The 27,656-nt window shown below is 49.5% G+C and overlaps 5 protein-coding genes across 5 annotated transcripts; 4 read left to right on the top strand and 1 right to left on the bottom strand.

Annotated features, from left to right (window-relative positions):
* Positions 1-457: 457 nt before the first annotated feature.
* Positions 458-14,860, bottom strand: LOC126576670 (adenylate cyclase type 10-like). The gene is made up of 22 exons (XM_050237979.1): positions 14,848-14,860; positions 14,695-14,789; positions 14,399-14,630; positions 7,846-8,271; positions 7,579-7,779; positions 7,298-7,517; positions 6,790-7,221; positions 6,429-6,720; positions 6,114-6,356; positions 5,555-5,829; positions 3,672-4,171; positions 3,302-3,442; positions 3,084-3,237; positions 2,884-3,013; positions 2,784-2,808; positions 2,438-2,706; positions 2,212-2,372; positions 1,877-2,148; positions 1,665-1,803; positions 833-1,601; positions 666-745; positions 458-593 (listed from the first exon to the last, which is right to left on the bottom strand). The coding sequence occupies exons 1-22, from the start codon at positions 14,858-14,860 to the stop codon at positions 458-460; spliced, it is 5,205 nt and encodes a 1,734-aa protein (XP_050093936.1).
* LOC126581771 (juvenile hormone epoxide hydrolase 1-like) lies at positions 8,839-10,927 on the top strand. The gene is made up of 3 exons (XM_050245650.1): positions 8,839-8,923; positions 9,394-10,154; positions 10,217-10,927. The coding sequence occupies exons 2-3, from the start codon at positions 9,404-9,406 to the stop codon at positions 10,858-10,860; spliced, it is 1,395 nt and encodes a 464-aa protein (XP_050101607.1). The 5' UTR covers positions 8,839-8,923; positions 9,394-9,403; the 3' UTR covers positions 10,861-10,927.
* LOC126581772 (juvenile hormone epoxide hydrolase 1-like) lies at positions 12,781-14,378 on the top strand. The gene is made up of 2 exons (XM_050245651.1): positions 12,781-13,687; positions 13,747-14,378. The coding sequence occupies exons 1-2, from the start codon at positions 12,931-12,933 to the stop codon at positions 14,376-14,378; spliced, it is 1,389 nt and encodes a 462-aa protein (XP_050101608.1). The 5' UTR covers positions 12,781-12,930.
* A 188-nt stretch (positions 14,861-15,048) lies between the features above and the next one.
* Positions 15,049-16,777, top strand: LOC126581131 (actin-like protein 6B). Its single transcript, XM_050244605.1, has 4 exons — positions 15,049-15,342; positions 15,403-15,536; positions 15,595-15,816; positions 15,896-16,777. The coding sequence occupies exons 1-4, from the start codon at positions 15,144-15,146 to the stop codon at positions 16,607-16,609; spliced, it is 1,269 nt and encodes a 422-aa protein (XP_050100562.1). The 5' UTR covers positions 15,049-15,143; the 3' UTR covers positions 16,610-16,777.
* A 1,022-nt stretch (positions 16,778-17,799) lies between these two features.
* LOC126570070 (uncharacterized) lies at positions 17,800-26,296 on the top strand. Its single transcript, XM_050227553.1, has 3 exons — positions 17,800-17,917; positions 19,856-20,482; positions 25,287-26,296. The coding sequence occupies exons 2-3, from the start codon at positions 20,271-20,273 to the stop codon at positions 25,297-25,299; spliced, it is 225 nt and encodes a 74-aa protein (XP_050083510.1). The 5' UTR covers positions 17,800-17,917; positions 19,856-20,270; the 3' UTR covers positions 25,300-26,296.
* The last annotated feature ends 1,360 nt before the right edge of the window (positions 26,297-27,656 follow it).

Raw genomic sequence — 27,656 nt, 5'->3', positions numbered from 1 at the left:
TATCGTTTGTTTTGGTGCAGAGAGGGAAAGGGGACGAGGAGCGACGCAATCGAAATCCATCCGTTTGTGTTACCAGGGCACACCCTCGGAAATGGCGTTCTACCGCCTATTATCTCGTTCTCCTCTCCCACTCTCCGCCAGTCGCCAAGCAGCCGATTCAAATGTGGCAAACCAACGGATTGCGCGCAGCAATCAAAATACACCATACGCATTGATAAAAATTCAAATTTGATCTCCACTTACACACCACACGTTGGCACGCCGGTTCTGCTTCCTCACCGGTTTCCCGTTGCCTCGACCGCGTCCCGGGGGCCCTTCCTCCACACCAAGGGACAACAGTAATCGGGTTGGGCACGCCCGTCAGTACCGCACCCAAAGCAGCAGAACGAGCAGCATCTTCCGGACCCACACACAAACGCACACACCCGGTCGGCCGGCCGGCCAATTGCTTATTCATTCAGCGGAACCGAGCTCTTGGCAATGGCATTGAATAAGGATAGATTCTTTCATGATTCAGTATACAGCTGGCATAATCGTACAGCTGCTCGTTGCTGTGGCCGGCGGCAGCGGCGGCGGCGCTGCCATTGCTGCTGCTGCGTTGCTGCTCCAAGCTGCGAACGCTGAAGCTGCGCTGCCCCTGCCGCCGCCCACCGTTGTCACCGCACTCGCCGCTATTTCGTTCACTTCCGGCAGCGTGATCCAACCAGAAGGTTTCCAGGGCCACCGGTAGCTCCCGGTGCCAAAACTGCGCCAAAGCGGAAACGGAGACGGCAGAGCAAATTGTCAGTTTATAAGGAAAATTTTGGTACAAGCCACGAAAATCGAAACCAACCTTGGCCGTGTGTCGGATGTGTTCGAGGCAAAGCAGGTCATTCCGGATGGTGGCACGTTTGGCGGCGAGCGCCAGTCGGTGGCGCAACGCCACCATCGACCGAGGGGCCACCACCTGCCGGTAGTAGAGCCGCATCAGCTCGTACTTGGCGACGTGGTTCCGGCTGATGCGGAGTGCCTGCTCGATGCTCGCCAGCAGCTCCTCGATGCTGGTACGCACCCGGCCGATCATCAGCGTGTTGCGGGCCTCGATGTGGTAGATCAGGGTCAGTATCATGCCCTCGACCAGCCGGATGGCCGTGTGCACGTTGATGGTGGAATCGTGCGCCGACAGCACGAACCGTTCCTGCAGCAACGTGAGCCAGTTGTCGGCCGCCACCCACGCCCCATACCGGACGCACCAGAGCCACAGATTGGCAAACAGCCGGCCGCTTGCCAGCGGATCGCTCGGTGCCACGAAGCAATCGCGGTTCTGAAAGTAAAAGTTCTCGCACACCCGGTACGGTTCGATGCAGCAGCTCGTGTCGAGCAGCGTATCGAGGCAGAGCGCATGGTACCAGATGTAACCGGCCCGGTACTGATAGTGCTCGATCAGCCGCTGCAGACTGGCCAGCGTCTCCACCGTGTCGGCGATGCGGCGATGCGATAGCAGCAGCTCGCACAGGATCGGTATGATGTGCCATTCGTTTGCCTGCTGCTGGAGCTTATCGGTGATCTGCAGCACCACCCGGCCCAGCTCGATCGATAGGGCTTTCTTTGACTTGAGCGTTCTGCAAACCGGCAAATCAACTGTAGCACCAGTGCACTAGTACCGTGGTCGTGGTCTTACTTACTGGCACAGGAAGAGGGCCGAATAGAAGCGAACCACTGCGTGGAGGTAGTCGGCATCGACCTGGTCGATATTGCTTGCGACGACCTCCAGCGAACACTCCTGCATCCAGTAGATGCTCTCCGAAAACCCAACATGGTACGCTGGAATGGGGATCAGAATAGAAAAAAAAAGAAGAATCTCGACAGTCCAGGACCACCAGCCACTGCGCCCTACCAGTATGGAAAAGATTCGCGAACGAGTTGACCAAAATGGTGGAATCCTTTCGGTACTGCAGTGCATGCTCCAGTCCCCAGATGGCCGCGAGGGCTGCTCGGTCCCAGTCACACAGCTTCGTGAACAGTTTGTGCATTCCGTTGAAGCAACTGGCGATCTGCGATACGATGAGACAGTAGAAGAGATTGTTCCTTCTGGCGGGCATCCGGCCACGATCTAATAGTCGCTTTATCGAGCTCAGCAACAGTGTGCTCCTGAGGCGAGCCACCACGCTGGGAAGGGAAATCAGTCGGTTACATAATGTTAGTGATTCGGTCTCCTAGCTTCTAGCTTACCGGCTGCGTGGGAAACTTCTACCGAGTGTTGTGGCTGCGTGGTAGTATAGCTCAAGTGAACGATCGTACTGTTCCAGGCAGTACTTTCCTCTCGCCTGCAAGGTGTACATTCGTCCTTTAAGGTACGTCACCAGAGCCACATTCTTTGCGGTATCGATTTGCTGCAAACATGGTGTAGAAGGCGTTACGCTCATTGCTGGCTGTTCTGTTCGTGTTTGGCTCTTACCACCATAAATCGTTTCGCTTCGTCAAGGATGGAGAGCGCCTTCGGGATGTTGCTCATTTTGATGCATATTCGAGCCCACTCGATTCTGGCCTCGATGCACTTTTCCATCATGCCAGCCCCCTTGCTGTGCAGCGCTATCTCGCGGAACATACCGTACAGGATCATGTTGCAGTTGCAGGAGAGAAAGTTGTACGCCCCGTAACTCAGCAGCGCCACCCTCCGCGTCGACGATCGTCGTTGCTTGAGGCAGTCCAGCCATTGGAATGAATCTGTTACAAGGATTTAGAAGAAAGTAATTGACAAATGAGCAACTACTTACAGTAGCCACACTAAAGAGCATACTCACATCGAGAAGAGCTAACAGAAAAGCGCTGAAAAAAGCCAAATGATGGGAGGTAAGCATGAAAAACAATGCACTCTCTGCTCTACGGTCTAGATATCCTTACGCTGGTATTGCTGTTCATTGAGGGTTCGTATGCATCACTGTAAACCGTAGTACGACACCCGCTCTGCACTTCATACATTTCATCGCTCGTCATTAAATTTCGAAAAGGTCTAGCACCACAAGAGTTGCATCTGTGGGTGATAGAAACGAAATGACGCAAAGCAAACAGACGCAACAAATCGGATTCAAAAGAGGAAATACTTTTTCATCTCGCTTTCAATGAACACCAGCGCATTCGTGTGGTATTGCTTTTTCTGCTCCTCCGTCACAAGGTTGTAGACGGTTTGGTGGAACTCCCGCGAGTTGAACTTGGAGTACCCGCAAACCGCGTACTTGGGTAGATCCTTACACGTGCCTGCGAAAGAGAAATGCGATGCTAAAACTAATATTGCCATGCATCCTGGGTCCGCGATACGTACGATCGATGTCTAGTGCCTTACAAGCGCACTCGCCCCGACGTAATCCCTCGCTGTTAACGTTGGTTTGCGCTAGCCGGAAACCCTCGCTGAAGTCACCAATCGCGCACGACAGTATTTGAAGGTCAAACAGTTTCTTCGTCGCTGCGAAGAGAGGAAGGAGGCATTAGAGCAGACAGTCTGGTCTAGATCAGCAATGGAAATTGCGGGACGCCCGAAATCGTCTGCGTTGCATCTGTTTGCAGATGCTCCGACGAGTGAATTTCGATCAGGATCTAGCGCTACTATTAGACGAAGACGAAATAGAAGACGAAGAGCAGGGTTCTTCTTCACTGCCTTCCCCCTCACCAAAAAGATGACCGGTTATAGTTACCGATGGCTACGTCCCATTCGCTCTCGGTTGCCATGGTGTACAGGAGGCAGGCTCGCAGAAACTTTTGGCCCAAAAAGGCGGCACATTTGCATACGAGCTGCTCGAAGCCGGACAGCGAATCGTACAGCATCAGATGAAAGGCATCCAGGTGGTCGGTGGTGTAGAAGCTGTTGATGTCCGCCTCGCCCACCAAACTGGCGACGTCCACGATGCGGTTATGCTGGGTTGCCAGATCGCTTCGCTCTTCCAGCAGCTCATATCCTGGATCACCGTTGTCGAACGTGGCCTCGTACAGCCTCCAGTCGGAAAGGCTTGGCCGCACGTGGACAATGGATTTGTCACTTGCTCGTTGCAGGAAGTGCGACTCACAGAAGACGTAACCCTCCTGTTGGGCCTCACAGTAGCCCATACGCTTCACGCGCAAAACACCGGTCTGGCGCAGACACAGCAGGAACGTGTTTATCCATCCCGGGTTGCCACCGCTCATCGTGTGAAGAAGCCTGCAATGTGGTTGTTGATAAGAGCACGATTAACGTTTGAAATAAATAACAGAAGTTAACAGAAACGTAAAACAGGCAGCACCACACTGTATCCCACTGAGCTTCCGTCCTCTATTATGTAAGTGCTGCTGGTACTGATTGGAATAAAAAGATCTGGTGCGTTATACAACCGTCTCGGATACCAGCTAACAATGTGCGACGAGTATTAGACAATATTATGCAGTTCTCTATTCCAATCGACATGTCTTATTAACCAAATTTATGTACTTTTACCGAAGAATAGATCCAGTGGTACACTAAAACAGCGCAAGATGGGGCGGGACGCTTCGGATCGAAGAAACTTAGGTATGCAAGCATGGCCGAACAGAGAAACACTTGCATCACTCATTTGCACTTGCAGATATTGTGGTTGCTCAACCAACTAAACATCATTGAATGTCGTTGGTCCGCTTTTCCGAAGCGACTCATAAGAATCACAGTTCCACTAGATCCGCCGCGGTTTGGCGCCTAGCGAACTTGAACTCCTCCCACCCAGTTCTTCCATTATGCCAGTAAGAGCCGAGAAGCACTAGAAGAAGTGTTGTTAGAACTAGTACACAGCAATCAACCCACTTGCCATAGATCATAGAGGATCATCGTGGTCGTGTCGATTGCAATATATGCATTTGAATGCAATAGAAATGGCGCTCATAACAGCAAAGATGAATATAATTGAATCGTTGAATCATGATGACCGTTGCATCATCTGCACTGTACTTTCTGTTTTTCTCTCTCTCTCTCTTATTTTACGCCCGGTAAATGGAACGAACAATGCGAGGAAAATCACTAGACTTAACGGTGCATGTGGTATTGCGCAAAGCTGCTCGCAAAGGCTGCTCCCGTAGTCTACGCTTCGTGCGTGCATCCGAAATGCAGTTTGTGGCCGAAGATCTCCACAAAATGGTGCCAGTTCTACAACCAGCGCTACCAATCTCGGGGTGTGGTGCCCGAAAAACCAACCGCACCACGTACACGTCCGCGGGAAGGCGTCGTCGTCGGTCGATTGGTCGGTCGGTAAGGAAGGTAGGCCTCATTCAACTTGCTAATCGATTCGATCTTCACGTTCCCCTGAAAAGTGCGGCATGGATTGACATTCCCGAACGACCCGCGTAGGATAATGAGCGGTTATAAAACATTCCGGTACCGTGATCTAAACCATCACGTGCAGTTGATCGCCTGCGCCGCTTGCTCTAGAAACACTGATCGAAAGGAAAACAAAGCCGTTTCAGAACCGCTACACGTGACGTGTCGTCACCGACCGGTGTGGCCACCTCCTGCTCTTACGTGCGCACACGTGCTGCCGGTCCTGCCGGTTCTGGCGGGACACCTTTCGCAGCCCCCTACCTTTCCAAATCCAGCGGGATAGCATTTACATGCAGAAACTGGCAGGCGATGGCTTTGTGTAGGAGCGTTTCGATCGGTGGTAGCTTCACTTGGCACACGTGCCGGCTATCGAACACTTTAATCCGGTTCGCGCTCAACCGCTTCTGGTAGCCGATCGCCAGCACGCTAATGATCTGCGGCATGCGCCAGACGACGTTCAGCAGCTCGAACGAATCGTCGTCGATAAATTCGGCATCGTCGATGATGAGCACCCACATGTCCGTGCTCGGGAAAGTCTGTGAAAAAAGGGAAAAGTCCGGGTAAAACTTTGCTGTGGTAAAAGCAACCCATTTGCAGCGGCATTGCGCCTGCAGGTACGCCAAATCGTTTGCCTCGCCAGGATGCGAGTGGCATAGAAGATTGTGTGGGTTTTTACGGTGTCCGGCCACGGTCGTGAAATTTCTGAAGGAGTTATTTTGATCAATTTTTGAATTTTGCGGAAAACCCTATTTCCTAGCCAAGTTATCAAATGATCTGGGTAGCAATCGCAATTGGAATGCAAAAAAAATTGATCATTCACCTTGTGGCAGAGTGCCTCGAATAATTCCTTCCTCATTGTTCGCGTCTCTTCGATGGTCAAGGAGCGAGTGGCTTCGGTTTGCGGGAACCTTGTTCCGACCAGCTCATTCAGCAACGACAGATGCTGTTCGACCTGGTGATCCCGCAGGTACTGCTTAATGCGGTTCTGTCTAGTGATGGGCGTGATTGCGTCCGTAAATCCGAGCGGTCGCGATATGCACAAGCTAGCAGCGGAAAATGGAACCTGGATGGATGGGAAAATAAAGTTCTAGAACTCTGTTCGGTTCACGGGCTGAAAATTGCGGTACCACGGTACCTTGGAATCCTTTAGCTTCAAAGAGAAACACAACGAACTTATGTGCTTGTTACGCAGGGCAATGTAGAAGAACTCGTTCATCAGGCGCGTCTTACCCATCTGGGCATCTCCCCTTATCAGCAGACAATTCTGGACCCACTGTTCACCGGCCGTGTGGTAAGCGGATGTACCTTGGGCGGTCTGTTGGGTTAGTGCAATACCGTCATCCATCATTTCTTGAAACAGTTCCACAAACTGATCTCGATCAACGAGCGGATGATTGTATATCGTCGGTTTGAGTAGTTCTTTTTCTCTAAAAAGAGGAAATAATTGAATGATAATAATCAAGCGAAGAACCGTAATCCCATCCCATCGCGCTTACTCGATGAACTCACGAAACTCATAGATGGGGCCAACATTGTGCAGGCCCTTGAGCTGGATCGTGTCCTGCAGTATGAAGTGGGCCGGATCCAGCTTGCTCATCATGAAGGTTGTCTTATCGCAGGTCACCTTGTGCGGGTATGCCATCATCAGTCGAGCCGCCTTGTTCACATCGACCCCGATTGCCGAGTATTCGCGGCGTACCGTGTGCCCGACAACCCCACAGTACGCCATACCCGTCGTTACACCGATGGATGCGGACAGGATCGACGGGTGCCGGGAGTAGCGTTGCTGTATTTCACCCGCACAGTGTAACGCTATCTGGCTATCCATTTCGTGCTTCAGCCCTCGCAGACCGAATATGATCAGAAACATTACGTCTTTATCGAACAGAGAAAGTTTGTTCACAATCCCCTCGTATCCTTCGACGATTCTGCAGAGGACGAACCAGTAAATACACGCTTTCAGGGGACAAGCAGCAAAATGCTACGCATCGGAGAGAGTCTTACTGGCAAACGGAGGCAAATATGCTCTTAATTTCAAGTATCAATCCTGCCACTTCCTTTGGCTTCAGGACAATGTTGAGGAACACGCTAACAATTTGGCGCATCTCTGTCAGCAATTCCAGTGGTTCGTTGTTTTCGACGGCATTTAGAACGGGCTTGATGAGAAACTTTTGCAACGAGACACACACGAGGCGTGTCGTAACATTCTTCAATCGAGGACGAACTGCAACAAGAAATGTGGGATAAGATGGCGCAACAGACGATATGGTCAAGACGATTCGTACCGGCTAGCATTTCACTATCAATTTTGATTGCATCGTTCATTTCTAACGATTCCTCGCTATCCTGGTCGTCCCTGATGACGATCTCGGTCAGGTTTAATCGTTTCGCTGAGCGCCAGTAGCTGGAAAAGCCTTTGATTTTGAAATGCATCTTGTCCAAACTCTTTTGCCACACATATTCGTTGTCATGAATGTAACTCCACGCTGTAAAGGAACGCCAAGGCTTGATTCAAAACTGTTAGCATAAAGACATACCCCCGGAACCCTCACCGTAGTTGGTGACAATGATGTCACCGGCAAAGGATATCCGTTCGGCCAGCTTCACCTTCCATACCGGTTGTCCCACAACGATGTAGTGTGAAAAGGTGGGACTTCCGATCAGAGAAAAGTGCACCTCACCCGCCGAAATGGCTATTTTGATGCGCAGCGTGACGCCAACATCCGTCTCATAGCGGCCAAAGGACGATTGCACGACGATGGCCGTGTCAATCGCCCGGTGAATGGCATCCGGTAGGGATACGGAAGAGCTAGTCTTGAACAGTACCAGCACTGCGTCTCCGGAAAACTTGGCAATGTCCCCTCCGTGCCCAAGAATCTCCTGTACGATTCCACCGAGGTAGGTGTTCAGCACTTGGGACAGCTTCGAGGCACCTCCATTTTCCGGCCGATTGTACCGCTCCGACAGATCCGTAAATCCTGGTTAATGGTTAATGTACATCATGTTATTAATTTCACAAAAAAAATCAAAGGTAACTGAGCAAAATCATGCTCATATTGGATGCTCATTGCAGTCAGTTGAGTGGTGATTAGATAGAGCTTGAGAGAAAAAAATGCAAATTTTAAGCTATTAGTCATGCAAATCAAAGTAACCGTGGCCAACAATTTCTCATCAATTTAAAATCACCATCGAATGATGTCATGGAACGCGCGCGATCAGAATGTGTTTGCCAGTTCATTTAAAATAAAAATATCAGCAAATAATTCCATTTTTAATGTTAATTTAATAAAGTAACAATTTGTAGTCCCTGCATGTCTCTAAATATTGTTCTTATTCTTTTTGATAAGTGTTATCGTGAATATGTAAAGTAAAATTATTTTCCTATCCTGTATTAATCTACTTACATTTACCCATTCAATGGCCATTAACTAACCAAAACTTACAATTAAAAAAATACATTAAAAAAATGTCAATTGATCGAACATGTCCTGGAGAACTATTCGTCCAACCCAAAGAACACCAACACCGGCGCCGCGCCATTTTCGATTCGGTTGTGTTGTGGGACGCGTGTGTTTTGATTGCCGCTCCAGCGAACCGGGTTCTAGAACTTTATTTTCCAGGTGAAAAACAGTAAGTACACCATTTTTATCGCTAATTTTAACTACAGTAAGATGCAAATGCAGTTGCTTTACGGGGCTAGGTTCAGTAGAGAAGAAATATTTGGCGTTGCTAACGTTGGGTGCGTTTCGGTTTGTTGCCTGCTCTCCGTTGCTAGCGCGCCAAAGTTGCTTCGTCATGCAGCCAAAAGATTTGCGTTTGGTGGCTTTTTTTTATCATGCTCGCTATCGGGATCCTTTGTTGATTGGCTTACATAACGCTTCTCTAAATGGAATAAATGCAATGCAAACGTTGAGCGTTGAACGTTGCCCCTTCAATGTCACGATGACGATCGGCGTTGTTATCGTGAATCATTTGGCGGGGCGTTGCCAGTGGTGGCAGGGTCGCGGCTCACTCTAACCATCTTAGCTAGATAAAGCTGCTGGTCAGCTTATCATTCCCGTTTGTGGCAGACGGCTAACGAATCTTGCCTCTTTTCACAGTCATACAATCATGGGCTTTCTGGGCAGAGTGTTGTTTGTGAGTCTGTCGCTGCTGGTGGCCATCGGGTTCAAGCAGTACCGTGATCTGACGGCCCCGTTGCCGGTACCAGAGATCAATCTGCAGCAGTACTGGGGTCCAGGCGATGCCAAGCAGTACCGTGAGAATGCTGCCATCAAACCATTCAAGGTATCGTACGGACCGGAGGTGATCGAGAAGCTGCGCACCAAGCTAGCGGACCTGCCTGCCCTGACGCCACCGCTCGAAGGCACGGCCTTCGAGTACGGCTTCAACAGCAATCGCCTGAAGGAGATTGTGAAGTACTGGAGCACGACGTACCTGGCCAAGTGGAGCGAACGGGAACAGTTCCTCAATCAGTTCCCTCAGTTTAAAACGCAAATCCAAGGCCTGGACATTCACTATCTACACGTGAAACCGAAGGCAGCCGGTAATGCGAAGGTTCTGCCCCTGCTGCTGCTACACGGATGGCCTGGATCGGTTCGCGAGTTCTACGAGATTATCCCGAAGCTTACCACCAAGTCCGATGACAAGGACTTTGTGTTTGAGGTGATCGTTCCGAGCCTGCCCGGCTATGGCTGGTCCCAGGGCAGCTCAAAAACGGGCCTCAGTCCATCGCAGATTGCGGTCGTTATGAAGAATCTTATGAGCCGTGTCGGTTTCAAGAAGTTCTACATCCAGGGTGGAGACTGGGGCTCCCTGATCGGAAACCTCATGGCAACGCTGTTCCAGTCGGATGTGCTTGGTAAGTAAAACCTCTTGCATCTGCATGAGAGCGTCCAAATCATTCGTTTCGCTCTTCGTTAGGCGTTCATCTTAATATGTGCTCCGTCATGTCACCGCTCTCGTGGCCGAAAACGTTCTTGGCCAGCCTGAAACCGAGCCTGTTCATCGATGAGCAGTACAGCGAGTTCTACTTCCCGCTCGGTAGCAAATTCTCCAACATTATCGAGGAAACGGGCTACATGCATATCCAGTCCACCAAACCGGACACGATCGGCACGGTGCTGCAAGGGAATCCGGTCGGACTGGCTGCCTACATTCTGGAAAAATTCTCCACCTGGACCAACCCGGCTTACCGCAGCCTGGCTGACGGTGGACTGGAGAAATACTTTAAGCTCGATGCGCTGCTGGACAACGTGATGATTTACTATCTGACCGACAGCATCACCACATCGCAGCGGATCTACGCGGAAGCATTCACCAAGGAAGAGCTGGCCCGTCAGCTGGACCGCATCCCGACGGGTGTACCGTCGGCTTGTGCCAAGTTCCGGCATGAGCTACTCCAGCAGATCGACTGGGTGCTCAAGGATCACTTTACCAATCTGATCCAGAGCAACCACTTCGAGGATGGTGGACACTTTGCCGCACTGCAGCTACCGAACGTGTTGTACAAAGATTTCGTCCAGTTTATTACCAAAGTGCAGAACGGTGCCGGTACCGGCGTCTAGTACGGGTTTCCCGCCAACACCCGGAAAGGTTCCTTTCAATCGAAATAAAATGTTTTTTCTTTAACAAAATCAGTCCGAAGATGAGCTTCGAAGCAATACCACGAGGTCACGAGATGACCTAGCTCTATCAGTCACATTATCACTCCCGCAGAACAAGAGCAAGCCAGGCACGGCATGATAAAGCGAGTTTGAACGATGAGAACGATGACCACAATCGTTTGGCAGCGATGCCTTCTAGCGGCAGTAAACAATCAGCTGTGATGGGTCTCGCTAGCCAGTTTCTAGTGTTGTTTGTGGGGTGCCTCAGTTTGGCCAGTTACAAGCTTTATCGTGAGCATATCACACCCGTGCCGATACCACAGCCAAACTGGCAAGAGTACTGGGGACCGGGGGATGCTTCTTCCTACCGAGAGAACCCACAGATCCGTCCGTTCAGCGTATCTTACGGTGCGGATACATTAAGCAGTTTACGTCGTAAGCTTGACGACCACCGGTCGCAGCTAACGCCTCCCCTCGAGAACGCCGGTTCCTTCCAGTATGGGTTTAACAGTAATCGACTGAGCGAAATCGTGCATTACTGGCGGACGGATTATCTGGAACGATGGTCCGATCGCGAAGCTTTTTTGAACCAGTTTCCACAGTTTAAAACACAAATCCAAGGTCTCGACATACACTTCATACACGTGCGTCCGCTTAATGTTCCGGTGGGCGCGAGAGTCCTGCCCTTGCTCTTACTGCACGGATGGCCTAGCTCGGTGCGCGAGTTCTACGACCTGATTGCCTTGCTAACCGGCCCGGATGTGGCGGGAGAGCGGGGTTTTGCATTTGAAGTAATCGCTCCCAGTATACCCGGCTACGGTTGGTCCCAGGGTAGTGCCAAAGTGGGTCTGGGTGTTAATAAAATAGCGGTCATTATGAAAAACCTCATGGCACGGCTCGGCCACCGGCGGTTCTACGTGCACGGAAGTAACTGGGGAACGTTCATTGGGGACCTGATGGGTACGCTCTTCCAAGAGGACATCATCGGTAAGTCCATCAACCGGGAGCTTTCGCAGAGATTCAGCGCTTCATTCTTCCGAATCTGATTATTTAGGAATGCATCTGTGTGGTTGCGGTGCCATTGGAACGCTTGCCTCACTGAAAACCATCATTGCCAGCCTCGCACCATCCTACTTTGTAGAGGAACGATACATTCCTTTTTACTATCCTCTGGGCGAGTACTGGAAGGAGTTGGTACACGAGAGCGGCTACTTGCACCTCCAGGTCACCAAACCGGACACAATCGGTGCGGCACTGGCTGGCAATCCCGTCGGTTTAGCCGCTTACATTCTGGAAAAGTTCTCCACCTGGACCAATAAAGCATTCCGGAGTCTCCCCGATGGAGGGCTCGAGCGGTACTTTACGCTAGATGCTCTGTTGGACAACGTGATGATTTACTATCTAACCGATTCCATTACGACGTCCCAGCGATTGTACGCGGAAGCATTCTCGGTGAATGACCTGTTCTCGGGTGCGCTGGAGCGTATGCCGACCGCCGTTCCTACGGCCTGCGCCAAGTTCCGGTACGATGTGCTCAATACCATCGATTGGGCGCTCCAGGATCATTATGTGAATTTGATGCAGAGTAATCACCACGAGGATGGTGGACACTTTCCCGCCATGCAGCTACCAGAAACGGTTTACCGCGATATAGTGCAGTTTGTGGAAAAAGTGGAACATGCAAGCATGAATAAGCAATATATTTAATTTTAGATTAACTTTGATTGATTAACCGTGTTTAGTCCATAATGTTCATTTTTTAATCGGCTATAGTTAGCCACAGGAGACTAATATCTTCTCACTCAATTCACAGGTCAATCGCCATCGTCAGTCCAAAATAATCCAAGAGAAACGGGAGTCGGAGTGATAACATAGCTTAACTCTGTACCAGCGCAGCATTATTAACATCAGTTTGGGACCATTGATAAGATTTCGGTGTTTTATCAAAAGTAACACCCCAATCGTGATAGGAGTGAGTGTAGGGTTCGGGTTTACCCCGTTTGCTATCCCTTCAGTTGACCAACAAGCGCCATGGGGATCGTGTTGCGTATCGCTATCATTTTGATCGGCATTTTGCTAGCGTATTCCTATCGAGCGATTCAGGAACTGTCCGTAACGCCACGTGTACCGAAGAATATTGAATTTTTCGAATACTGGGGACCGGCCGGTGGAGACCCGTACGGTGATGAGTTGGATGTGGATCCATTCAACATTTCCTACCCACCGGCTGTGATCGAACGGTTACGGGAACAGCTGCACGATGTATCACCGCTTGCACCACCGCTCGAAGGTACCGCATTCGACTACGGCTTCAACAGTGACCGCCTGATGGAGATCGTGAAGTACTGGCGGACGGATTATTTGGATCGCTGGGAAGAGCGTGAAGCGTACCTGAATCAGTTCAAGCACTACAAAACCAAAATCCAGGGCCTCGACATTCACTTCATCCGCGCTCAGTCACCGGAGGTGAAAAATCCAAAGCGCATTGTCCCATTGCTGATGATGCATGGCTGGCCTGGATCGGTGCGCGAGTTCTACGACATAATTCCCAAGCTGACGGCGATGACGAGCGACAAGCAGTACGTGTTCGACGTAATTGTGCCCAGTCTGCCGGGTTACGGGTGGTCTCAGGCAGCGTCACGACCGGGACTGGGTCCGTCTAAGATAGCAGTCGTTATGAAAAACCTGATGGCCCGTCTGGGCTACCGGCGTTTCTACATCCAAGGAGGAGATTGGGGTGCAGCCATCGGTAATCTGATGGCAATCTTGTTCGAGGACGATATTTTGGGTAAGTCACCATCCTGTTCCTGTTCGACCGTTTGTTGACTAAAGAACTGTTAATTCTAGGCGTTCATCTCAACATGTGCTTGGGCAGTGGAAGCCCGATGACCATTGTGAAGATGATTGTAGCAGATCTCGCTCCGAAATACTTCATCGAAGAGGAATTCATCGACTACTATCATCCCTTTTGGCCACGGAACCATCAGTTAATAGTGGAGGGTGGTTACTTTAATCTGCAAGCCTCGAAACCCGACACAATTGGCATTGCCCTACAGAACAATCCGGTAGGATTGTTGGCTTATATACTGGAGAAGTTTTCCACTTGGACGAACCCGGCGAATCGCAACCTTCCTGATGGTGGGCTTGAGAAATATTTTTCCCTAGACGCTCTGCTGGACAATGTGATGATCTACTATCTTACAAACTCCATCACAACATCCCAGAGACTGTACGCCGAAGCGTTCAGTCTCGTGGAACTTTCGAGGCAGTATGAATACATCCCGACCAATGTGCCGGCCGCGTGCGCCAAATTTCGGCACGAACTCATGCAACACCCGGACTGGATACTGAAGGAGCATTTTACCAATCTGCTACAGAGCAATCATTACGATGAGGGTGGCCACTTTGCGGCGATGCAGCTGCCCGATGTTTTGTACAAAGATATAGTGGAATTTGTGAACCGTTTGTATGTTAGATAATACATGAAGGTAAATCTTACCGGAGATATCAAGAAACATCATTGCGGTCATGAACTTGGTGGGGCGATAATCGTTCGGATTGAACAACACCTCGTCCGGTACCATCGAGCTGATGACTTTGGTTTGGAACTCCTGATTGGATTTGTTAAGCTTCCCGAGGATGTTCTCATACACGTTCGCTGGCATCTGATTCCAGAGGTACTGGTACAGGAAGCTGAACCGTTCCGGAAGGTAGCGTTTGATATTTTTTTTCTGGAAAACATTGAATGGAGTTAAAAGAAATCGAACAGCGCACCGAGTGTATACGGTGTTGTACTCCTTTCAGTCGATTTCGGCATCGTGAGATGAACAGTTCTTTATCAATGGCCTTCTTCAAACGCGCTGATCCATCGTCAATCTTCGAGGCCGGCACTAGAAAGAGGGAAACCATGTGGGGAATCAATGGTGCACATTTGAAGAAGATAATTACTTAATTCCAGCATCGCTACGCCTTGTTGCAAACGGATCCACTGATGAAACAAAAAATTAGAGAAAAGATTGCTAGATTGCACTCGCGAAGTGAAACACTTTTATAGCAACGGTCGTTTCAAACAGTGTTGCCATAAAAAGCGGCTGTCATCTGGGTAGCATTCCCCGCAACCCGCCTGTCTTCCGCAGTGACAAAAACCGACGCCGGATTTGTTTGGATTTTTACCGAGTGTTATCTGTGAAACACACATTTTAGGAGGTTAATTTTGTGAACCGATACCGGAACTTGCTGCCAGGATGAGTGCGAGCGGTATGCTGTACGGTGGCGATGAAATCGGAGCCCTAGTGTTCGATCCCGGGCACCACTCGTTGCGTGTTGGATACGCCCAGGAAGACACACCGAAGGCGGACATCCCGGCCGTTGTTGGCGTGGGACCGGCGGATCCGGTGATGAACTCGGATATGGAGACAAAAGCGGACAACAACATCGGCAGCAGTTAGTGGAATCGGTAAGGGGGCCGAATGGGCACTTATTGACCTGTTTCTTTCATTTTAGCCAACAAGTACTACGTGGACACGACGCTGGTGAACGTTGCGCGGCCAAACATGGAAATTCAGTCGTACATGAAGGACGGTATGATTGAGAATTGGGATTTGTTCGAGAAAGTACTGGACCATACGTACGCGAAGGTAGACTCCACTCTCCACCACTCTCCTTCGATCGCATTAAGAACCGAATCTTTTCCAGGTTATCCAATCGGAATCCGTCTACCATCCGGTGCTCTTTTCCGAGGCAGCTTGGAATGTGCGCAACAATCGCGAGCGCTTGACGGAGCTAATGTTTGAAAAGTACAATGTTCCTGCCTTCTATCTCGTGAAAAACGCTGTCCTAGCGGCATTCGCTAATGGACGAGCCACGGCTCTGGTTGTGGATAGTGGGGCAACGCATACCTCCGCCGTTCCGGTGCATGTATGTATCATGCTGGCAGCTGGCAGCAGGAGATTTTTCCCGGAAGTGATCTTAACTTGATAGTCGTTTTATATTTTAGGAAGGGTTTGTGCTTAGCCAAGCCGTGGTCAAGTCGCCACTCGGGGGAGACTACCTTTCGCTTCAGTGTCGCCAGTACCTCGAGGGGCAGAACATTGATCTGCTGCCCTCATACGCCATCGCGGCGAAGGATGTCATCAAGGAGCGTGACACGCCGCGCTTCACACAGAAGGTGCTACCGGAAAAGTTAACCAACTCCTGGCAACAGTACATGCTGAAGGGGCTGCTGCAAGACTTCCAGATGTCGATCGTGCAGGTGCTGGAATCGCCGTATGATGAGCGTACCGCCGCGCAGATTCCGGCCGTACACTACGAGTTCCCGAACGGTTACCATCAAGACTTTGGTCCCGAGCGATTCAAGCTGGCCGAAAGCTTGTTCGATCATACGATGCTCGGCGCCGGTCAGCTGGCCTCGACCAGCGTCGGAATGTGCGATGCGGATGTGCGGCTTTCGCTGTACGGTTCGGTCGTCGTCACGGGTGGTAACTCATTGCTGCCCGGTTTTCCGGAACGGCTCAACCGCGACCTACAGCATCGTGCACCGTCCAACACGCGGTTGAAAATGATTTCCGCCAACGGCTCGGTCGAGCGACGGTTCGGTGCATGGATCGGTGGCTCGATCCTTGCCAGCATTGGCACATTCCAGCAAATGTGGATCTCCTCCCAGGAGTATGATGAATCTGGCAAGAGCCAAGTGGAGCGAAAGTGTCCCTAAATTGATGTTTCCCCCCCCCCCCCCTCTGCCTGGTGTCTCTGCGATTTCCGGCGCTGCGTGTTCTAGTGTTTATCCCTTTTTCCACCCAGATCTTGTAATGACTCTTTCCTCGTGCGAGAAAGATTTAATAAAAGCTATAAAAGTAAGGTATATGTGCCAGGAGGAGCAAACAAAATCGGTCTTTTATGAATTCTTTTCCATCATTGCGTAGAATGAACCAGGATTGCGTAGTGCTTGCTGTAATAGGCGTGTGTGGGTTGAAGACATTCTTAGGCAATGCTGCCACCATTAGCGGCCCACTAATCGATGATCTGATAATCATTCAAACTGTACCGGCGCTATCTCCCCCCCGTGTGAACCTTTGGGTCAATGCGCAGTTCGCATCCGTAGCCGCAGGAAATGCCATGCACTGATTCCACATTTTGTTTACAATTACCAGCCACAAGCTATGCTACGAGTGTGAATGCCGTTGAGGCGCTTGAGGTCATGAATCAAACGCGATGCCTAGCGGGAATCGGAATTCTGCCGGATCTGGTTCAAACTGGATCATTTAGTTTATCTCCATCTAATCTACGATCTTGCGTTGTGTTTATAATTAAAAGAATTCATTAGAGAAATAATTGATACTGTTCATCGTGTATTTTGCTGAATGAGGGAGAGATCTCTCCGTACAACATTAAAGCGCACATCCAGATTCCAGGCCTCGGGAAAACCCTCTTTCTGGTGATTGCTTCACACAATTCTCTAGGGAACTAGAATGCAGAATAATCGTTAATTTGGCAAACTGTAAAGAAAAAGTTCTTATTATGTTCAGTACTTTTCCATTACTTTTATTTCGTTACCTCCACACTTGGACCATGTTAAAAGAGATCAGTTGCCATTCCATCTGTGCACCAGGTACTTTCCCGGGTTAATAGAACAAACAATGCTGAGCATAAGTAGGAGGACTCCAGTAATTTTCCACTGCAAGTACCTGCCGAAGAAGAACCAAAGAGAAAGCAGAAAGAACGAGAAAGGTTCTCAAAGAAATTGGAAGACGAGACGGTCGTGGTCGTTGGTAGCGGCGCGGTTTGTTTGTTTTGTGTCTCTTTCTCACCACAAGCTTCGCTGATGCTCGCCGAGGTCTTGCTTTCTCGCACCCACAAACGGCGCCAGCAGATAGTGCGCCCCCTATAAAACCCCGGTTCGTGGAACCGCCACCATTCACACGAAGTCGAGAAGCCGTTCGAGAAGTGACCACCACCGATCGCATCAAGTGCGCGCAATCCGTAAACGACCAAAACACCGAGACCGGAACATAACGACTACGTGAGTTTCTTGTGTGGCCAAAGGCGGGGGATGATGTTCCATGTTTTCGTGGGGGGAAGGGAAGGTCCGTGCTTGTGTGTACGGGGGTTGGTGTTGTCGAGTGTTTTCGGAAAGATAATGCGAAATCATCATCATCATCAGCGCCGTTCGACGGACGACCGTCGGGTGTTGTTGTGGGCCGTGGGCCAAAAATAGCTCATAAAACACATAATAAATGTATGCTGCTGCTGCTGCAGGGCAAAGCCCAGCATCCAACTTTCCAGAACCATCGTGCGGACGTGTCTCTGCCGGTGCTGTTACGGCCACGGTGACAAAATGCGCAACACAGACACGCCGCACGGCAGATGCAACAGCGTAAAAGAACGGAGCAGAAAAGCAAACAAACAAGCGAAAATGCGTAAAGATAATCTCTCTCCCGCAGCAGTGCCGTGTGGTGGATCTCTGGTGTTGATAGCATCCTCTTCATGTAGCTGAGGAGGCGTATTGTGGTGGTATCTACGTACAGTCAGAGGACAATTTGAATCGTTGAGGAATATTGAGATCTGTTTGTCTCTGCGCTGGAATCGAAAAGTGAATTTGTGGACCCGGCTTGGTAATCCCGCCGTTGTAAATTCTTCGCATTATTCCTTATCGCACCGACGATATCACAATGCACAGCTCGTGCCACTTATCAAGCGGGGTGTTATCTTTGTTTGTGAAGGTTTTCCAACACTTCAATTGATAAATTTCGTATCGGATAGCGCTGGATCAGATAGCCTGGTTTGGGTTTCTTCAAGCAAAACCTAGACTGCTTGTTGCCAATCTGGTAAGATAGTTACAAACCCTTCTTGCTTGCCAAGTACCAAAACTCGGAAGTGGGAGTTTATCGTAATTACTTGTCCAACCAGGACATTCACCAGCGCCAGCTATTAATTCCTGCTCAAAGGCAACAAGACACCGTGGAAGGGAGCCATGCGTGTGGCGATCGTTATGTGTTAATGCGTCGCAAACTCGCCAGCTGGAAAACCTGAACAGGGTCACATCGACCCTGCTGCTATAGTCGACGGATTGTACTTTGTACCCCCGGTGCAGTTGATGATGATGGTGGGGGTAAAACTATGAAACACGACAAGTGTGGAACCGCGGACGACGAGCGATGATCCGCCGACGCGAACCTTCGCCTTTCAATTCGACGAGCCTGTAGTGGTGGTTCGCTTTGAATAAGTTTAACTCAAACTCACTTCACCGTGGAATGTCTTTTTGTAGCGATTTTCAATCTTTATTTCATTTAATTTTATTGATTTGATATATTTTTAACAGTTAATTATTCAGTTAATGACCGTTTGAACTTAATTTCTTCAAGAATGCACAAAAACCTGTGTTCACCCTCTTAAATGGAAAGATTTTCTGGATCACTGGGCATGAAAAAGGGGTTTTCTTTCCCGTTGAATTGACTTACACCATAAAACTTCAGACAAGAGCCCCATTTCGCTCATCCGAACACAAAGGCTCCGGCATTGTCCCTTAAATTGGCTGAATTCAATCAGTTTGTAATGGTCTGAGAACGAAATTGGGAGCAGCACCACCACTACCAGCGTGCGGGGCCTGTTCTAGTCTCTTAGCAGGCCAGGCCGCCGCTCTCTATCTCCACTGGAATGACCCGTTTTATGCCTCGACGGTGGCCTTGGTAACAGGCAGACGTTTCATGGAGTGCTGCGACCCCCAGTGCTGGCCTGCCGATTGTTCCGCTCCAGACACATACGCATCCCCTTCCCCAAAGAGTGATAAGAAAGCGTTCGGGCCCCCAAAATTGAATTATCAAACAAACCGAACCGTTTGCTGTTTTTCGTCGTCGTCGTCGTCGCCGGGCCCCCCTTTTCCTTTCGTTCGATCTTTTTCGCGATTCGCCCAAACAAACATCTCTCATGCTCATGCTATTCTTTTTTCTCTCTTGCACAGATTACAGGTTGGATGCTGCTTTTGTCTGTCGCCCCTGCGCCCCTACTTCTTGCTCACTCCAATCTTCCGTCCGTGCAGCTGGACTCGAGCTTGATAAACAACATCAAATCCGTGGTTTAACGCGAGGGGCGTGCCAAGTGAGGTCGAAAGAGAGGTTGAAGAAGAGGCGAACGAGCCATCCACACGAATCCAGCACGAATACCCAAACGCTACCATCAGTCGGTTACCGAACGGCTTGCCCTAGAGCAGTGATCATAAAGAAGCCGGAATTCGAACCGGATTCAAGGATTTGGTTTGGCTGTGCGATAGTTTTTTCCCTGGTTCGCGTTTATCTACTGTTCAGCAGGGCCATTGGAGTGCGCTCATCTACCCCACTAAAGCCGAGGAGGAATTGAATAGAACTTCCGGTTTGACCATGGACAACTTGCGGAATCTGTTCGGACAAGTCTCTGCCATGACGTCAATGAAGGCACCATCGATGGCCGGGACAAGCCCCCCGTCGAAGCTGGGCTCGATGGGGGCTGGCTATGGTGGTGGCGACGGCGGCGCCAGCGGTTCGTTTGCCAACAGCCGTGGCTCCACAAAGGATCATAAAACGGCCGACCGGGACAACTACTACTACATCATGTAAGTATAAGCCATGTATTAAAAGGGGCTTACTATGGTTTGTTCACTTTTTATTGTGACGGTGATTATTCGGGTAAGGCGTTAACAAACGCGTGAGGAGATCAAATTGTTCTTCATTCAGATCGCATCGACATGGCAAAGTGATCACAATAAATGCCTTAAAGTAGGCAATCGCCTCGAACTAATCGTTACCGCCCCACCAGGGTCCGTGATAATCTTTGAAATTAACTTGTTTAACGAGTTTAATCATTTTAAATGAATGTCCTTGAAACCTAAATAAGAGCGCTTTAATACCCTTATGTCATGGTAATACTTAAGCAGATAATATCACAAGTTTAACGATACTCGTTAACCCACATGTGACCGAGTTGTGTCCTTGAAAGTGGTCCGTGGCGTGTGTTACAAATACCAGATATACCAGTTCATTCAATACATTTTTCGTTTTCGTCGTGCTTACGCTGCAAAAAACGATAACGACTTCATGCGACTAACTTGACCTACTCTATTGACTTAGGATAGAGGGTAGGTTTTGGCCTTTTTTGTATGTGTGCATAACCGTTGCCACATTAAGACGCAAACGTCGCTGGTTCTCGAGTCCATCGCCTTGCGTTGACGATGGGATGACGTGTGTTTAATCATGTCCACGTTTATCCACCTCACACCCTCGGTCTGTTCCACAGCCAGAGTGTACGTTTGTCCTTACCAGAGACCTTCAACCGGACCGGTTTGCCTTCATCAACACGTTTTGCTTGTACTGTGTCGTAGGTTATTCTCTTCGTCGTCGCGATGATACGAATCACCCTTTCTTTTGTTGTACCCTTTTTTGCACGCACTTGGCATCGCTGATAAGATGCTCCATCATCTTCATCGACGAAAGGCTGGCGCTTTTAGTTTTCGTAGAAGGAGTTAGTTTGCTTTAATATCAGCTTGTAACGGCGGATGACCTCGTTGGGTGTAGTGTTGTTATTGGTAAACAATCGAGAGGAATCGAATGAAAACAAACGAATGATCCGCCAAAGGTAGATCGACGATGATCTGCCGCATGCACCACTACGAACGAAGCATTGGCCAAGCATCCGATCCGGTAATCGCATCGCGAGAGTTTGCTTGCTACCTACCACCACTGCTGGCGTCATTCTCACGGAGTTTACCATTAACTTGACCGGTGGTTTGGTGTGCGTCATGGTGCGTCGGTTTTCCGAGCAGCAGAGCCCAAAGCGCTAAATCTCGGCCCCTGTCTAGACCGTGGTGGCGGGGCTACGAGCTCGATGGTTTTCTCGATCGCTTCTCACGCGCCGCTGCTGCGAGTGGTTAGTTGTATCGCGACACTAGCCTGGTACGGTAGCCTTAGCAGCGGTAGCACAAAACCGGTGGTACAACTAACCGGTGTGGACCTCACGTTGGGCTCTCATTCGTTCGATCAACACACGATCCAGCCGTAAGCGAACCGTGCGTACTGATTAGCTGTGGTGCGTGCTTGTGCTGTTGCACTATCTGTCCGACGACTTTGTCCGGTGCTGTGGTCGCAGCCTGGTGACAAACGCTTCGGGACAATCGAAAGACGGAAAACCAATTGCAGCCGTTGGTGCAATACCAGCCTCGCAAGTAAGTGTGCAGTCGGTGCAATGTCGCCGAATCGTGACGGCTATTGACGGTTGAATGCTACTTTAGTTATGTTAGTTGGTGGAGTCCACCCATTCGATCACCACGTGCTCTGGAGTGTGCTTATTAAGGGGGAAAGGGAAGCGGTTCGATCGAAACAGGCGAAGAAAAGGCCATGTAAGCGTGTGGTGGGTTCGGACTGTGAGGCGCAGCAAACTCGTTGGATTACTTTCCACTTCAGAAAGCATGGTAGCACCGTTGCTCAGACTTTGGTCGGTTTGGTCCGCTGCATCCAGGTCTTGGTCGGCGCGAGCAAGGGTTATATCACGCCAATCGTGCCAAAGAGAATCTATACGATCGAAGCATTGCTTTGGTGGATGTGGTGCCCTGTTTAGGCAAGTTGCACCCGTTGGTTCCATAGCGGAGAGGCTACTGCATGAGATATTTTGAAAATATTACGCGAAAATGTGTGAAACAATCTGTGACCAACAGTGCCAGTGTGCGTTTGATTAACATGCCGATAAGTAATGCCGTAACTATCCGGTTCGAAAGCTGATCAGAGAGTACCGAGATTGGATAATACGAGTCCATATGTTTGTGTTTCTTTGTTCCTGACCATTCAGGACCACCATTTACTCCTGATTGTGTTGCACGGCTTACTCTGAGCGAGTGGCCAAGATTATGAATATTTGATCGAAGCTGCGATGCGAATCGGGCAGGTGTTGAGAATGTCGAGATGGTGCTGCCTAGATCAATAAAATCGATAGCGTATATATTTGCCGGATCGCTTCACTAAAAGCACGCGTTTTTTTCGATTGCATGGACAACGAACCGCGCGCATTCGAACATTCGAATCTAGCAAACTTTATCGAAAATAGAAAGGCATCTGCGCCGCTACCCCAATCGCTAGCCAGTTGTGACTAATCGTTTAAACTTTCGACGACACGACACGGTGTATTAAATTAAAATCAGGTTTTTACCGTTTAATATTCCACTTATCATTTGAGTAAAAACGTTGTGTCGCATTGGACTAGCTGCGAGTGCATTCGCAGTTCCACATTCCAAACGTTCCTCTTACGTGGGAAGGATTTAAAAGCAGCTAAATACAGAACTGGGGGCATTTTTATTGAGCATCATTATATGGCCAACAATCGAGCGTGGCGCGTGTGAATCAAACCTTGAACTAACCTAACCAACGCGTAAATGGATTGAATCAGGAAATCCCCACCAATTCGTGGGGAATTTTGTTTTGTGGCTCGGTTTTTTCGGCATTGACATTATTAGTCATGGCGAGTTTACTCGTGGCTACAACCAGCCTAAGGTGATCCGGTCCCCGCTGAATGGTTCGAGCTGGTTCCGGTTTGTCGTTGGACTGAGGTCGGTGGTCCGAGCCACACGCACAAAATGGGAATGAATTGTGCGTAATAAAAAGTATGCTACCGCTGCTTGTTGCTGCTGCTCCATGCCGTTTCGCATGAACGATCAACTCAAGATCAAGATCACGAAACACTCTATCGTATCGTATCGTTATCCGCCTCTCACGGTTGACTGACCGGTGCTGGCAGCTTACTACGAAGCGGAAAACAAAAACAAAATGATAAATGGAATTTGGCGCGCTGTTGGAATCTATTTCTGGATTTACGTTTGTTCTATTCTGGATACCCCTGTCTGCGGATTAGAGTATTTCCTCGAAGCAAGGCGAACAACCGGTTCTCCTCCAGACATATGCGTGAACCAAGAGCCGTCCCCTCGAAGCTTCCCCACACCAGAGCACACAGACACTCGGTGGCGGCTGATGAAGGTCGCATAATGAGCTTCACGTTGCGATGCGTTGTTGCGCGTTCGCAATTGCTCACGATGAACCAACCAGCGCCAACGGGCCGGCTCTCTGGGGCGATGCTGGAGGCACACCGCACCGCGGCAGACAGCAGGTCAGGGTGATCAATGTGAACGAGTGGCCGTGTCTCGCTCTGAGATGATTAATCAAATGCGAACACGGCGAGAGCGTCTGGGTGGGGTGAGTCGACGACGGAGAGAGGTGGAGTGGTCCAAGAGTTTTTGTTGGACTCTAGCGTTTCAAGGGGTCAGCTCTGTTGGAACGATGGTTAACGGCGTGGCTTACCAAATGCCCACCAGCCTCTAACTGAACCATAAAGGCACATAATGATGGCAAGAAGTGAAAATGAAAAGGAAAACAAACGATAGAGGGCGAAACGAAGGAAAAGATGCCGCTTGCATCATACTCATAGCCGATCATCTCTCCTACAAAACGTTCGTCGTGTAATGGGGAGGGGAGGGCCGGTTGGATTCGGTGAAAGAGACCTCGCCTGCAAATGACAGCACGTACAAAATGGCGTGGGAAATTGATGGTTTTCCCGTTTTTCACTCAGAATCCATTGGAGTCTCTGACCAACGGACGGAACGACGGTGGATGAGCAACACCGGAAAGATGTTTGAGGTGAAGCACAAGGCTTTCGAGGGAATGTGTAATACTGCGTTGGATGAAGAACGCGTTTGTCAATGGAAATGTGCGAGGGCTTGAGGAGAATCGCACGTTATTCAAATGGCACATCAACGCTCATGTCGTCATCGGGCTATATCCTTTGAATTGATCCAGCTGCTGACAGGATGTCAATTCATTATGCATGCAACCTAGAATCTAGATTATAATTGGCACGTGGCGTGGCAGCAAGAGAGTGAAGACTCAATATGCGATCGTCCATCGGTCGAGATAGGATGAATTGCTTGGTTTGAAGAAGGAATTAGCGTTACTGTTCTGGGAACGTTCTAAATTTGAATTTCATTCACTCTCATTAAGCTGGCTTCAGATTGCCGGATTCGAGGCTTGATGATGGCTTTCATTCAGCTCAGTTAGTCCATCAATTACTGGGATTTGGCATTGCTTTTGTCCCTTTTTAATCGGATACAACAAGATGTTGTGCAGTATGAATGAATCCGGGAACCCTTAAGAAACCATTTTTGCAATCAAAAACATTATAAAACCCTTGAAGTGGATATGATCTCATTTTTCGTGTAGATATTTTCATTTATTTCTACTAAAATACACAAATGAAGGTATTTGAATGTCTTCAAAATGGGTGAACAAAGATATCTGTTGCAATAAAATTGTGAAACTAGCATAAGTCATAATTAGCATTTATAGAGCATATTGTATTAATTACACCTTTGTTTTCTGTTCCAGGTGGCGTTCATAGTCGCGATACAGCGGCCCAGAATTCATCGTGCAGTCTTCACCGAAAGGGGAAGAGACACTAAACTTCACTAAATCCCAATCAACATTCACGTATTCCCGCCGGTGCCGTCAAGGTTGAAGGACACTACGGAGTGGAAGGAAGGAGGACAGAAAAAGGACAAAGCACAGGTGTACCCAGAGCACACCTCCTAAAGCCGCTACTCTGAAACGGATAATCCGGAATCATCGTAATCATAATGCTATCGCTGATTGGTGCCAACCCACTGTGGATGCTCGCAATATGGACCGGATTGCTGCTGGTATTCAGCCCGGTGCTGTTTGTGGTAAGCGTGTGCCTGCCGGAGTTGCCATTATTGCTGATTAGGCGCCTGCACTACATCCCGTTCGATTCCGTTTGATCGCGAATGCCTCCGGGGTAGGAGATGGAGCAGGAAATGGAGCAGACGAAGCTGTACCGGATGTACGGCGGATTGAACGCCGGCTCTCAGGAGGCTGTTAATTTATTCTAGTGACACATAACCACGCCAAGAACACCATACAACACATCACCTAAGAAGACACCGACCGGACTAGAACAGTGCAATATGCATCCCCGTGCCTTTAGTATACCTCAGTGTCCCCGGAGGCCATTAGCGTAATTGAACTGACATTGAACCGATATGTGATTATTTTACTAAGCGTAACTCTTAAGCGGACATTAACTGTATAGCAACCCCGTACGCACGTGACATACGCTGCCTGTGGCGTTTCCGGAGTGGATGTAAACGAGAGAAACTAGAATGTAAGTGAGCTGCTACTACACGCGAAACTCGCGGTTGAATTCTACATTAGAAAATGGCCAAATCGCGCACAGTGCCTTGTGAGAGAGCAGAAGCAGCTATCGGGGAAACAGTGAGCATGATATTTTGATGCCAATTTTTGGTCGGATCATTTTGATTAGCCCGTAGTATTATACAAGCTCGTGAATAAAGACAAAATTCAAAGCATTTTCAGAATATAAAAAATCTCAATAGAAACCACTTCTCTTCACATGCAAAACCGAAAGGAAAGAAAAGCGAACGCTCTGTGGCACGGTCTGAATGAGGCCGCTTAGCTGGCAGTGTATTGGTGAACACTGGATAAGATGCACTTGCCGAGTCCTTCATTGTCTTCACGTAAAGCACACGCCATGGTTACGCACAGCCCGGTCACTTAGCCTGTGCATGACCTCCACGGCACGGCATGGCGGGTTGCTATTTACAACCGATAAACAGCAATCGAGCTCGCAAGCGGGTGCGGTACCGTTTGCCATGCTATCGCGAAAACCCGAATCCATGCGATCGATCCGAAACCCCACGGGGGGCCATTTTACTGCAGAATTTGCGCCGTTTGCAGCACTTGAAAGTTGACGCAAACGAACCAGTGGCGTCCATCGAATAATTAAGCGGAGCTTCGTGTGGATTTTCGGGGCGTGAAAATCGATCTCCGCTGTTGTGCTGTCTGCTTATCTAAATTTATCTACTCTGCCCAAAAGCCGTGCCGTGCCTTTAATCGTGGTGTGCCTGGTGTTCGTCGGTGTTCAATCAGGGTAGGCGTCGATGTGCGGCGACGGTTTTCCAGTGCTGCTGGCAGGTTTTTCCGCAGTGTGACGGCTCGGTTGGTTCGTCGGTCGATCGGTCTCGACGGTTGAGACTATTTTAGAAGGGCCTTCATTTGGCCTGCCACCCGTTTTTATTTTGGAAGCGCCTAATCAATAGTCAATTTGTGCGAGAGTTTATCCGCGAGGCCAACGAGGCGTGTCTATTCGATTGTCGCGGCGGCGGTGGTGGCGAAACTCCCGAGCGCACCGAACCCTTTTCGCGCTGTTTCGCGCGTTTCTCTGCCTGGCAAAAGTTTATCCCGCCACTAATCAAGCAAACCCCCCACCGCAGCACCCCCCCCCCCCACCAGTGTCCTACATAATTTTCATCCCCTCCGAACCATTTTTTGTGAGTTTTTCGCTATTTTTGCGTCCCGTCCCATAACCCTCCAACGGTTGTGTAACGACCAACAATCCTCCAGGCAGCAGCCAGAGCATAGGAAATATCCGTATATCCGCCTTGGGCTGGCACAGCCGGTGGTAAGTCAACCTTGGTGGTTACCGTGGAAAAGTTTCCGATTGAGGAGCTGGTGACCGGCCGAATCGTTCAGAAAATGTTCGCAATCGACTGACGGCTTAATTCATTATTCCAGATCGAAGCACATCGCTCAACACAGCACAGCTCGCAGCAGGCCCCGCAAGAAATCCGAATTCGAAGAAGGATTTGGCTGCCAGAAGGCATCAAAGCGCTAGAGCGAAACGGAACAAGGAAGCGACCCACCGAGACCCACAGCCACAGG

The sequence above is a fragment of the Anopheles aquasalis genome, chromosome 2, assembly GCF_943734665.1.
Source record: "Anopheles aquasalis chromosome 2, idAnoAquaMG_Q_19, whole genome shotgun sequence".
Classification (NCBI taxonomy): Eukaryota; Metazoa; Arthropoda; class Insecta; order Diptera; family Culicidae; genus Anopheles; species Anopheles aquasalis.
The sequence above is the reverse complement of the archived record's forward strand: the minus strand, read 5'-3'. Positions and strand labels throughout refer to the sequence as shown.

Excerpts from the sequence above, each read along its gene's own strand:
- LOC126581771 (XM_050245650.1), top strand. The coding sequence starts at position 9,404 with ATGGGCTTTCTGGGCAGAGTGTTGTTTGTGAGTCTGTCGCTGCTGGTG. Across the intron at positions 10,155-10,216 it reads GTTCCAGTCGGATGTGCTTG|GCGTTCATCTTAATATGTGC; the intron begins GTAAGTAAAACC and ends GCTCTTCGTTAG.
- LOC126581772 (XM_050245651.1), top strand. The coding sequence starts at position 12,931 with ATGGGGATCGTGTTGCGTATCGCTATCATTTTGATCGGCATTTTGCTA. Across the intron at positions 13,688-13,746 it reads GTTCGAGGACGATATTTTGG|GCGTTCATCTCAACATGTGC; the intron begins GTAAGTCACCAT and ends TGTTAATTCTAG.
- LOC126576670 (XM_050237979.1), bottom strand. Across the intron at positions 7,222-7,297 it reads ATATTTGCCTCCGTTTGCCA|AATCGTCGAAGGATACGAGG; the intron begins GTAAGACTCTCT and ends CGTCCTCTGCAG. Across the intron at positions 1,602-1,664 it reads TCGGCCCTCTTCCTGTGCCA|AACGCTCAAGTCAAAGAAAG; the intron begins GTAAGTAAGACC and ends GCCGGTTTGCAG.
- LOC126581131 (XM_050244605.1), top strand. The coding sequence starts at position 15,144 with ATGAGTGCGAGCGGTATGCTGTACGGTGGCGATGAAATCGGAGCCCTA. Across the intron at positions 15,343-15,402 it reads GGACAACAACATCGGCAGCA|CCAACAAGTACTACGTGGAC; the intron begins GTTAGTGGAATC and ends CTTTCATTTTAG. Across the intron at positions 15,817-15,895 it reads CCTCCGCCGTTCCGGTGCAT|GAAGGGTTTGTGCTTAGCCA; the intron begins GTATGTATCATG and ends TTTATATTTTAG.
- LOC126570070 (XM_050227553.1), top strand. The coding sequence starts at position 20,271 with ATGGACAACTTGCGGAATCTGTTCGGACAAGTCTCTGCCATGACGTCA.